General features: G+C 41.3%; 1 protein-coding gene across 1 annotated transcript in view; it reads left to right on the top strand.

The window, feature by feature from the left end:
- The first annotated feature begins 3,931 nt into the window (after positions 1-3,931).
- The window catches only part of COL1A2 (collagen type I alpha 2 chain), a 35,217-nt gene continuing 26,882 nt past the window's right edge, over positions 3,932-12,266 (top strand). The window contains exons 1-6 of the mRNA XM_077765393.1: positions 3,932-4,148; positions 6,686-6,696; positions 7,299-7,313; positions 7,948-7,983; positions 9,150-9,242; positions 10,529-10,579. Of these exons, the coding sequence (XP_077621519.1) occupies positions 4,079-4,148; positions 6,686-6,696; positions 7,299-7,313; positions 7,948-7,983; positions 9,150-9,242; positions 10,529-10,579 (276 nt within the window). The 5' untranslated portion in view covers positions 3,932-4,078. The remainder of the gene's footprint in view (positions 4,149-6,685; positions 6,697-7,298; positions 7,314-7,947; positions 7,984-9,149; positions 9,243-10,528; positions 10,580-12,266) is intronic.

Below are 12,266 nucleotides of genomic sequence, written 5' to 3'. Positions count from 1 at the left end.
CTAATAATTTTCTCTGCACTGCAGCCAAAACCATCTTTTTAGAAGCCCTTTCTCATTACATAATTTATCTGCTCAAAAATCATCCAAACACTCCTGATTGTACAGTTTAGGAAACACAAATACTAGAATACAGCTTAAAGGTGCTTTTGATCTGGTTCCTGCCAAATCCACCAATCTCATCTCTAGGTCTGTCCTCTGTTCTCTGTCCTCAACTCTACCCACCCCCACTCCACAATCCCACCATGTTGAAATGCTTCCATTGCTCAGAACTGCCATATTTTCTTTTTTAAGTTTATATATGTATTTTGAGAGAGAGAGAGAGAGAGAACACAAGCAGGAGAGGGTCAGAAAGAGAGAGGGAGAGAGAGAATCACAAAGCTCAAACTCACAAACTATGAGAAAATGACCTGACCTGAAATCAAGAGTTGGAAGCTTAACCAACTGAGCCACCCCGGTGCCCCAGAATTGCCATATTTTCTAATGCATCTGTGCCCAATCTCTCCCCGATGTCTTCTAAATCCTATTCATATTTAGGGCTTGATCTTGTTGCATCCTCCAAGAAGCCCTCCTTGATTCCACCTACCTAAGTCTGGATTAGGTGTTCATCTTAAAAGTTCCCCTCCCCCCAAAAAGCATCCTGTCCTCCCCCAGGGTAGTACTCCCCACACTCTTCTCTGTCCTCCAGCAGACCATCAGCCTCCTGAGGGCAATGACCATGTCATTCTGTTTCAACCCACCAACTAGTACAGTGCCTGGCACAACACTAAACATTACTTGAATGAATACACATCTGGTCTCATTTAAATAATCAGCAGGAGCTGAATAACCCAACTGATATGATGATATAGGGCAGGAATCTCCATGCCTTCCAAACACATATCACAGAAAGAAGTAAGCCTTCAAACCTTGTCAGGTACCACCTTAATTATTAGCTAATACCTTCTTACAATTGTTTGACAAGCAGCTCAATGCAAACTCAAACTAGAATGTGGGGCTTTTCACAGAGCGGATCCTCAACAAATGTTTGAAAGGAGACATCAGTCAGATGCTTACTTTGATCAAAGTAAAGAAAGAATACAAACGGAAGACAATGTGGCTTCATCGGGCTCTTCACGTCCCTGTAACAGGCCAACTCTCACATCATACTTTAAGATGTGACCCATTTGAAATCTGTGGGTGTAAGGAGCTGAGGAGACCATCTGTTTGCAACAGAGAATACTTTAGGAACACGAACCCAGGTGTTAACTGTCAAGCAAAAGACTGATCTCTGCCTCCCTTCTTCCATCCCTTCATTCCTCGGCTCTCAGTGTCACCCTCATCTACTGCCTCCCTCCTCTCCCCTCAGGCTCAGTCCCCAATCCGCCAACCCCTCCTACACTCACACACCATGGCGGACATCACCAGGGCACTCATGTAGGCTTTGGATCCCCTCTCCTCCCAGCCCCACCCCTCTCCACATGAAAAGCTTCTCTCTGTTTGAAGCATAAAATATTTAACAGAGATCTAAATATAAACACCGTCTTCCCCATTAAGCAAGGAGTAAGAAGAGTTAAAAAAAAAATTTATAAACACGGCTGGGACTGGAATCAGTCTCCCGCTTATAAAAGAAAAATTCTCCTTCAGTTTTCACCATTTTCATTGTTCCATCTATTTCCAGGGCCTCCCACCAAATGCTGACGACTGCCGGCCTCAACCCGAGGGCCTGCCACATCAGCAGGGAGGGAGCCGGGCAGCCTTTGGTATTTGCATCAGTTTCTAGGAATGTGTTCCAAGTTATCGGTTTACTCTGCAGAGATGTTTTTCCTTTAAGTTTCTGAACGTGTGCTTGAAATTATATTTTTCTAGTTCTCCAAAACTAGCTGAGTATTCTTTATGCTAAAAGAGAATTTATGGTCGCGCTTCCAAAAAAGATTCTCCAATTTGAACTATTGGATTTGACTGAGTCCTCCTAGTAAACACCCTCCTAAAACTGATCAGACACCCTCACCCTTTTAAATTCCTTCACTCCAAGTTACTTCAAAAAGTCCAAGTTATCTCCCCAGTCAATGCCCTTAATTAGAATAAAAGAAAAGGTCTATTACAGCTTTGATTGTTTCCTTTTATTTCCTTTAACCTGCTGTTTTTTAAGTTTCCAGGCTGCAACCAGCTTTAATATTCAATCCCTTTTGTTTATAGAGGCCGCTGATGGAGTTAACTTAGGCAAATTCTTCCCTAAAGCACAGCCGGAAAAAAAAAAAAAATCAAAAAAGGAAGAGTTAGGGGAAAGAAGCGGGGAGGCAAGGAGCTGCAGCCCACTCATTTCTGTTTGGCCCCTGAGGGAATTGACCTAAAGATGGCCCTTTCGAGTTGACTTCTGGGAGCCCAAGGTACTCTTGAGTGCCACCTGACTGCCTCACTGGGGGTGCGAGGTAAGCCTAAGTACAGCCCCAGATCTATGGCCTTTCCTCCGGGCCGGCAAAGACATCTCAGGAGGGTTGGGAAAAGGGCTATCCACTGAAGCTGAAGGCACCCAGTCAGTATTCCACAATTCTCTGAGCTCTCAGTGAGGCCTTTCAGGAACCTCCTTGCCTCAAGGTCAAGGTCCCAACTCCTCCTCCCGCTGCTGGGGAGCAGAGATTGGGATGTGGCCAAAAGGGGAGAAGGAGGTTGGGTTTTGAGGAGAAAGTTGATATCCACCCTGATGAGGGCACAACTTGGGGTGTTACTAGAGAAGACTGCCCTATCCCAAAGTCGGATTGGAAGCCTCTCTAGATGAGCTAGACATTTCCCCCAAGGTGTGGAGGGGAAGGAGAGAAAGGCGCGAAGGTGCTTGGGCGTTGCCTGTAAGTGGGGTCGGTGAACGCGCCCCGGGTGCCAGAGGGGCATTGGTGGACTCAGCAGAGAGTTATCTGAGCCCAGGCTCAACCTGGAGCCGGTAAATCTGGACAAGATGTCTGTGGAGAAGAGGCGGTGGAGAGTGGAAACCTGAAGGGGAGAGGGGAAATTCTCCCCCTTGAACCTCAGAAACGAGAGACCCCATGAAGAGTCGTCCAGGTCGTCCACTGCAGTCATTTCGCAGGCCAGATCATCTCCAAAGCCTCCGTTGAGAATCGGCCTCAGCTGGGGGAAGGGAGGAGGTCGAAGGACTTCCCCGATGGCCATCTAGTCTTGTGTGCGCAAAGCACACCCTCCCCCCCTTACTCGTTGCCACGCTGCCCCTCGCGTGATCCCCCCTCCTTCCCGACAGTAGGCGTCCTCGAACTCCACCCCAACCCGGCACAGTCAGAAACCCCTTCTCACCCTATCCCGGAGGAGCATTAGTGATGAAAAAGTGGGCGCACACACGCCCCAAAACTGGAGAGGGGGAGCGGGCGGGAGCCGGAGGAGAGGGCGGGGGCGGGGAAGGCGGCTTCCGGCTGCGCCACGCTGTAGAATCCCCGCTCCCTCCTCCCTAGCTCTGTCCGCCCCCGCCGGGCCCCCTCCACCCTGCGGGTGGCCCGCAGGGCACAAGGTGATGCAGGGCTGGACAGCTCCTGCTTTGATCTCCGGGCTCCCGTCCCCTCTACAGCTGCCCGGTGCCCGGAGATCTGCAAGCTGTGCCCACGTCGGTGTCTGCGGAGCGCTCCGACGTGTCCAAAAGTGTTTCCAAACTTGGAAAGGGCGGGGAAGAGAGGGGGGATGGGGAGGGCGGAGGTATGCAGACAGCGAGTCAGAGTTTCCCCTTGAAAGCCTCAAAAGTGTCCACGTCCTCAAAAAGAATGGAACCAATTTAAGAAGCCAGCCCCGTGGCCACGTCCCTCCCCCCTTCGCTCCCTCCCCAGCGCCCCCGCAGTCTCCTCCCAGCTGTGGCTGCCCGGGCCCCCAGCCCCAGCCTTCCGATTGGTGGAGGCGCTTTTGGAGGCACCCTCGGGCCAGGGAAACTTTGGCCGTATAAATAGGGCAGATCCGGGCTTTATTATTTTAGCACCAAGGCGGCAGGAGGTTTCAGCTAAGTTGGAGGTACTGGCCACGACTGCATGCCTGCGCCCGCCAGGTGATACCTCCGCCGGTGACCCAGGGGCTCTGCGACACAAGGAGTCTGCATGTCTAAGTGGTAGACATGCTCAGCTTTGTGGATACGCGGACTTTGTTGCTGCTTGCAGTAACTTCGTGCCTAGCAACATGCCAATGTAAGTGCCTTCGGCTTGTTTGGGGCAGCTGGGGGAGAAAGGTTAGATGGGTGGGCACCCCGGTCGGAAGAATGAAAACCTAAAGTAAATTCTAGGTACAGCTTGGGGGGAAGGCTCCCTGGCATGTGGAGAACCACCGGCATGGATGAAAAACATGGAAGTTATTTTAGAAAATGAAAACATAAAAGGCTCAACTCTCAACAAAAGTTAAGGAACTTTTCTCTCCACTCCAAGGGAGTCTTGATTTGATCTGGGTCCTCTGATTAGTGAAGCTCAAAAGGCCGTCTTTTTCCCATCGGATGAGACATTAACTAACAGGCCCCATAACTGCACTGATGGCTGCCTTGTAAAACCTGAGGCCTGCTTTAGAAAGCCCTTTAATTTAGCAATACAAACCTTAACCCCACTGTGTAAATCTGGACTATGGGCTTTTCTCTTCTGGGCGGTTTGAAGCTTGCCTGGGTGAGGTTGATAACTATGAGGCGCCCTCTGGAGGGAGGACAAGGAAAGGACAGAGGACCAGGCCTTAAACGGTAATGGAATCCCCATAGAGACTCTACGGGTTTACACACAGAGGTGACCCGCATTTCTGATTGAAGCCATTCCCAATAGCTAGTCAGTGTATCCTGGGAAGGAAAATGGATGTTCCCTGGAATGGATACATTCCGAAGAGTAAAATTAGCTTCTCCATTTATTATCTGGTCACGGAAATGGTAACTTTATTTAATAAAAATCTGTCCTACCTTTCGTTGAACCTGAGAGTTCCCTCTTTAACATGTCCTCAGTGACAATCAGACACTCTGAGCATAGTACGTTGGGAAATATCAACACTGATCCGAAACTCTAGAGACCAGGTTTTTCCAATGACTCTGCCACTAATTTACCCCGTGACCTCTGGCAAGTCAAACTGAGCCTTTTCTAAAACGGAGGATGGAGGTTAGCTTGACTCCAAGGCCACTTTCCAGCCATAGGTTTTACGACCAGACTTCTACGTCAAGATAGAGTGGAGAAGAGCAGTTCATTTTTGTCTTGAAAATGGCTGTCTAGATACCAAAGATACCGACTTGGTGGGGTTTGAGGGGTGTCTGGCCACACCCAACACTCCAGAAAGTTTGCTCCACCCATATGCCACGGTGTCTATCATTGCATCATTGTTGACTCACTTTTGTCTGTGTGTTTTCTCTCTTTGTCCACTTGTAGTATACACACTGTGGATACTAAGGAATGATTGTATTGAAGAAATTCACAGTACCAATTACTTTTTTTTTTTATGAGATCTGAGGATGGGGGAAAGAGTTGGCTCCTAAAGAAATGATGAAAACAGACCTAGGGAAGTTTGAAGTACAAAAGGCAACTCACCTCTAACCTACAGTCAACTACAGTTTGGAATAAAAGTTACCAAACACGCATTTCTTCAAAATGGCTCAGTCTGAGTAATTAAAAGGCAAATTTCCAAAATCATAAGGACTTCTGTTAATCAAGTCTAGGCCTAATTATTCTTCCTACTGATGGACACAATGAAGTAAACATATCATTTTCCTAATTTAAAAGTAATTCTTATAAATTGCCCTTAAATGTCAGTGCTGGATGTGGTCCACCCTCCTGAATTGTGACTGTTGTAACAGATGTTCTCACTCCAAATGACATACTTCTTGGTCACCTAATTAAAGCAATTTTTAGGGGTGATTCATCTTGTTGCCAGCTTGGCCACTCTTATATCCTGTGTTAACCTATAATTTTTATACCATAGGAGAGGAATTCGGTCTTTAAGGACTTATACCAATTATGGCAAAGTGGGGGGGGGGGATATTACTTTAGTGTGTTTCTCCCATTATTTCTCAAGATCTTTAATCCACAGTTTTTCCATTTATACAGAGCAATTCCTTCCCAGGGACAAAAGTGATACGTATTGGCAAAATGACCTTACCTAATTTAAGTGAACCAGTTTAAAGCAAAATTTCAGATATCCAAATGACTCCATATTCATAGTGACTAATTTACAAATTAGACCTTTTGAAAAAGGACATTAAGAATGGTATGAATTCAGTGAAGTACTAAGAAACTTTTTTAAAAGAACAAAGTCTATTTAGGTAACATAGTTTCCTAAATTTTCCTTTTTTTAGGTTTTTACGTATCAAAACCTATCTAAACCATAAATTATTTCCTCATCGATGTACCGGTCTTACTCACATTCATGATTCACCTATGCAGTTTACCAACTTAATTACTACGCATTAGAAATATCCTTCAGACACATTAATATTTAACAGCATTTATAAAATAGTAAATAATTAACAATTTAATTCAAAATATATTTACATATTAATATTGCAAACCATTCACACTGCTGATCCCTGCCATATTCTTGACCTGCATAATTTCCAAGTCATCAGAATATTCTTAATGAAAACAAAACACTCAATCTTTTGATTGGATAAGTCTATTTTATAGACCAATATATCTATTTGTTAATCACTGCTATCGATCAATGAAATGATACTTATAATTATTTCCCTCTTTTTCCCTTTTCTCTACAGCTTTAGAAGAGGTGAGTAAAATTATTTTTAGAATTTGTTTTTCTGTTTATACTGGGATTACTGTGGCCACACAGTCTTCTCGGGGGGGAGGAAGAGGAGGCTACACTGGTGTTGAACAACCTGGATTCCCAAGAAAATCATCAAGAGTTGTGGTAGTCAAACTTTGCTGGCTGCCTAGAAGGTACCCACCCAATTTCCAAAATGGGCGGTGCTACTGAGTAAGACCACCCTTATAAGAGCACTCATAAGAAACAGAATAAATAATCCAGTGGAAGTTTGGGTTTTAAGCATCCGCTACTACAAAGCAGGAGACTTCCCAGAGCTAGAGAATCTTTGTTACTCCCTTGGAATCATTTGCAAGAGTATTATGAACAAATTCTTAGCTCATGAATTGAATTTGAGGCATAATTACAGATAAGTATACATTTTGGTTCTGAACATATTTTCTTTAATTTATTGGTAAAATTTAAAATCAAACTTTGAAATGTTGAAATAATGGTACGCACAGTATATATACTCTAGATATATTTGTATACCACACAGAGCTGGGAGCCATTTTTAAAAGCACATATACAAATTTCCTCCTAATAATTTCTTACTTATTCTTTTCTAGGCAACTGCAAGAAAGGTAAGAGTCTCATATTTTCCATAATATCTGAAATGATCAGAAAGAACTTCTAATTTAGCTAAATTTAAGTAGACTACGGAAGGAAAATACTTTGTCAAGATCTTGCCCACATGAATATGCATTAGCTAAACCATAAAATAAAGTATCTTTGATGTTAAAGATAACCAAGCTTTATTATCTTCCAGAATTATCTCTAATTACATTGATACTATACAAACTGGTGATTTACATACTAAAGAAAAAAAAGACTTGTTTTAATTCTGGAGATGGAATGAGTATTATGTTAATTATAGGTGGTAAATGAAAGTTTATTTTAAAGGGCTTTGACTATATAAATATACTGTTAACGATGTAACAAAATGGTAATTTTATCCACAGAAATCATATTTCTAAAAATAGCCGTTATAATATTGGCCTAGTGACTGGAGACTATAGCCTCTAGTCTCCCAGCTTAAAAACATTCCAGGTCATTATAATAAAAACAATATACTTTTTTCTATTGTATTATGCCTCTTCTATAGCTACTAATAATACTGTGTTGAGATCAGTCTTACTGACTATATCAAGAATGCTTGCATGTTCACTGTTAATTGCTTACACATTTATTCTCATGCTGTTTGTATCTTCCTTGTAGGGCCCAACTGGAGACAGAGGACCACGTGGAGAAAGGGTGTGTAATTTTTGAACTATTAAAAAGCTTTGAACTATATCTGAATAACTACATGTTAGAAACTACAAGAAACTTTTACAGTTTGTAAGAATACTATGCATCCAGATATTTGCACCACCTTTTATGCAGTTGATGACCTAAAGAAAAGGCGAATGAGCTTTATTACATATAATCAATAATTTTCTTTAGATCAAGACTGTCCTTTTAGAAAGCAAAACTATTATAAGCCACCATATTCTTTGCATGGTGTATCTTTCTTCGTTTTCAGTTGACCTGTCCCACTCATACATAATGGAAATGTATCTACCTACAACCATACATCCGCTCTTTTCACATGTTTTGTTTGCTTTTCAAGTAAGATCTCTTACGTAACCCGGGAATAGTAGTGAAAAAGCAGTCAGCAACATGTTTCTGTCTAAATTTGTAAATGTGCAAGTTAGGCTTACAAGTTATTCATCATATTCTTAGATCTCCCCGCTATGCTTATTTGGCATGTATAACTACATGCTTTTGCATTACATAACACTTTTGCCGGTATATAAATACCTACATCTTATGTCTGTTGGGAAGTACAGACTAAAAGGCATTCCACTCGAACAATCCATTAGAGGTAGCATTATGTCAGTAAATTATCTTAACAACATACATAGTGTTAATGGTAAGAAATCTGCAGGATTTTCTACCTTGTGATAAAGTGGCTTTATTAGTTGTCATATCAATTAATCTCCTGTTCACACATAATAAACCAAAACAACTGAATGAGTTCATCAGTCTGAAACTGACACTCAGTGTACATGGGACTTCGCTGTGCACTCTTCTCCGTATGAAGTTTATAGAATTCTAGATTGTAGTTGTAATCTTCATCTTTATTTAAATAGTGGAGCTCCATTATGAATTAATATTCAAAGGCTGAGATATCCCTCTTCCAGAGGAACTACTCTCCCTGTGTCTTCTTTGTGTGTCAGTCAGTAAACCTCCTTCTAAGACCCATGTCATAAGTGAATTTCCGTTAGTGACAAATACGGCATATTAACATTTCCTGACTGCTCGCACGTTGAAAGAGCTGAACAACTGATCTTACCACTGTGTTCTTAGGTCTCCTTTTAGATATATAGATTCCTGAGGGGTCTGTCTAACCCTGACGTTATTCACTTTTTACAAAACAGGGTCCACCAGGCCCACCAGGCAGAGATGGTGAAGACGGTATCCCAGGTCCCCCTGGTCCACCCGGTCCTCCTGGCCCCCCTGGTCTTGGCGGGGTAAGGTGTCTTCAGCACTGCTAACTTACAGCTGACTTCAGTTTTGTTATACCTCTGTATGGAAGAAGGCTCATTGTGGAACTTACTTTTAGCAGTTAAGGGAGAGTCTGCTATTGAATATTGGTACATTTTCTTTCATTTTCTTTCATTTCTTCTTTCAAGATTCTGCTTTGCCTGTTCTCTTTGTGAGCCCTTGTCAATTACAGGCCTGGTCTTTGTGTGCACGGAAGGTAGCTGCAGCCCTCACAACTATTATTTAATTTGGGGATTTAATATCTTTCATCAGTAGGGCACAAATAAGAGGTGTTGCATTATTAAAGAGTTTGATTAGATTGAATTATAAGTGAAATCCCTGATCTTCAGCAATTTCACAAACATCCTACTCTTTTTATTCTCCTTGGCTTGAAGTCTGCTGAACCAACATTCAAAAGTAGTTTTAGGTTTAATTTGCTTGAAACTAATTTGAGAAAAGTACATTTCCCTTTTTCATTAATATCTTCTTTTCGCTTTATGTCTTTAACAATGGTATGAGTGCCAAATGGCCTCACTGCAGGAAGGAAAACATATTTGCTTAATTGGTTAGCACTATGAATCAGAAGCCTGATTCTAATACCCAACTGTATGCCAGTAAAATAAGACCTTTCTCCCCCAAAAGATCTTATTATGATTGCTTATCTACTGAGTGCATTAAAAAGCACCTTTTTTAATAGATCTACTACTATAAGAAAGATCTTTAACAGTAAAGTTATTACTGTGAACTATTTTTTAAAAGTTTAATCTTCCAAGGGGCATTTTAATTTAATTTTCCTCTAAACTTGAAAACTCTTTATATCCTTTTTGAAACTCAAGCATGAAAAAGGTCTCTTAGTCACTTTGGGTAGTTCTGGAGGAGCTGGGGAGCAGGTGAAAATACAAAGGTGACCTCTTGTTCTCTGCTTAATTTATCAGGGATCCCCAGGACCTTAAAGTATAGAAAGCTCCCCCTTCTCAGTGTAGAGGCTTAGGGGGTGGGGACAGGGGGGAGGTGACTGACCACGCGGGAAACGGTTTGAAAAATAAGGTAGGGAAGCTTCCCACTTCAAACCAGGTGTGGACTAAATTTTTTTAAGCTTGCATTTTTTCCTCACTTTTTAGGAACTTAGCTCATTGTGGAATTATAAACTAATAATTATATAAAAATATCGCTCCCTTTTAAACAATAGTGTAAACATCTTTACAAGTAGAATGAGAAACTGAACTATAGGGCTGGTAATTATAACGTATATACTATGTTTTCTCCCCTCTAGAACTTTGCGGCTCAGTATGACCCTGGAAAAGGAGTTGGGCCCGGACCAATGGTATGCTTATCTCTTTTTATCTTAACCAAAACAAAAAGAGTTTATTTTTAATGTTCAATATTTCACATTGCCATTTCCTGAGTTCCCGAGGTTAACACTCAATACTTAGATCAGATGAAAGCAGTATCTCCTTTTATATTCAAAGCTATAATAATCTGAGCCTAGTTTGGGGGTTCACTTTTCTCCACAACCATGTTTCCAAAGTATAGATAATCTCTGGACATGGTAACCATGGCTTAGATAAATCAATTTAACTCAAAGCTTGATCACTCTGATTAATTTTTTTTACATCCTTTGATATTGCTCAGAATTTTAAGCAACCCTTAGAGAGACGGAGCTATTACGTTCTATAAACTTGCCGGAAAGGAACACGTTCTAGTCCATCCCATTCGTTCTACAGCGAGAGAGTTTAAGCCCTTTCCCAAGGCCATGGAAGTGGTTAATGGCAGAATTAGGACTAACCTCCAAGCAGGATGTCTAATAATCAACAACGTCATGTCTCATGTATCTAGTATTCGAATAAAACATCAACTTATTCAACAAATATTTATCAGGTGCCTTCAGTGAGCCCCCAGCTGCCTTATGCACTAGGGATACAGCAGTGACTATGACAGAATCTCACCCTCCCTCAAGTACTTACAATACAGGAAGTTTCTTTTTATACCTTTCAATAAAAATTCCCCTTTTTGTCTACCGGCTATAAATCAATATAGAAGAGAATATGAATGTAATTTAGCATTCATATCACTCAGCACACATAGTTAGCAACATATCCTGTAATTTGAGTAACATCTTGAAAAGCATCTATATGATTATGATGATGATGGTCTATCTTTAACAAGTGAACCTTCCAACAAGCCGTAGTGAGGTGTGTTAGGGAAAAAAATGATACGAGCATGCAAAATATATACTAGTATGTATAAAATAAAGGGGAAAATTGCTGGAACTAAAAACATTAAGTTGATTAAACACTGCAGTTTAAAGTTAATATGGTCTTTAAAATATAAATTTTACCTGGACAATGCATTCGGTGCTCTATCTTCAAAAGAAGATGTTTGGCTGGACCTAATGGTCCGCAATAAGCTAATACACTATAAGGGCAAGATAATATTTTCTGTAAATTAAAACTCTCACTTGGGAAGTAATGTGCCTTTAATTGATGATTTCCAATTTCCTGCTTTTTCCTGGTAATTTAAGGCATCCATATGTGAAATGAAGAAGTAGAGATTTTCTTTGGCTTTGTTTATATTGGATATTTGAAATTAGCCATCTTAGCTAATGCTGGACATTAGTCAGTTTTAAAGCAGTACCTATGTCTCAAGAAAAAGCTAAAGGGGAAAAAAGTGAAACACTAATAATAATTTTTAAAAAGCCTGCATAAGCCCAGAAAATTAATATGGATTTCAGATTCCCCTGACTTTGGAACATTCTCTGGGGGGCATAAAACAGAGTGTTTTACTTTTAAATATCAGTGGAATATAATTTAAGCTTTTACATCCACACACAGTCACAGACATATGTAATCAACAGATATGTGGCTCACAAATAAGAAAGATAGGCAGCAATAAAGTATTAAAATAATTTTCCATGTTGGAAAATCAATAACTGTAAAACCCCACAGGGTTCTTCTCTGAATTAATGAGTAATCATGGTCCGCCTCACAGCCCCCACAAAATAAACTACCTTT

The sequence above is a fragment of the Crocuta crocuta genome, unplaced genomic scaffold (assembly GCF_008692635.1).
Source record: "Crocuta crocuta isolate KB4526 unplaced genomic scaffold, BGI_CrCroc_1.0 scaffold14, whole genome shotgun sequence".
In the NCBI taxonomy this organism is placed as follows: domain Eukaryota; kingdom Metazoa; phylum Chordata; class Mammalia; order Carnivora; family Hyaenidae; genus Crocuta; species Crocuta crocuta.
Note: the sequence above shows the minus strand (reverse complement) of the source record. Positions and strands in the feature narration are given on the sequence as shown.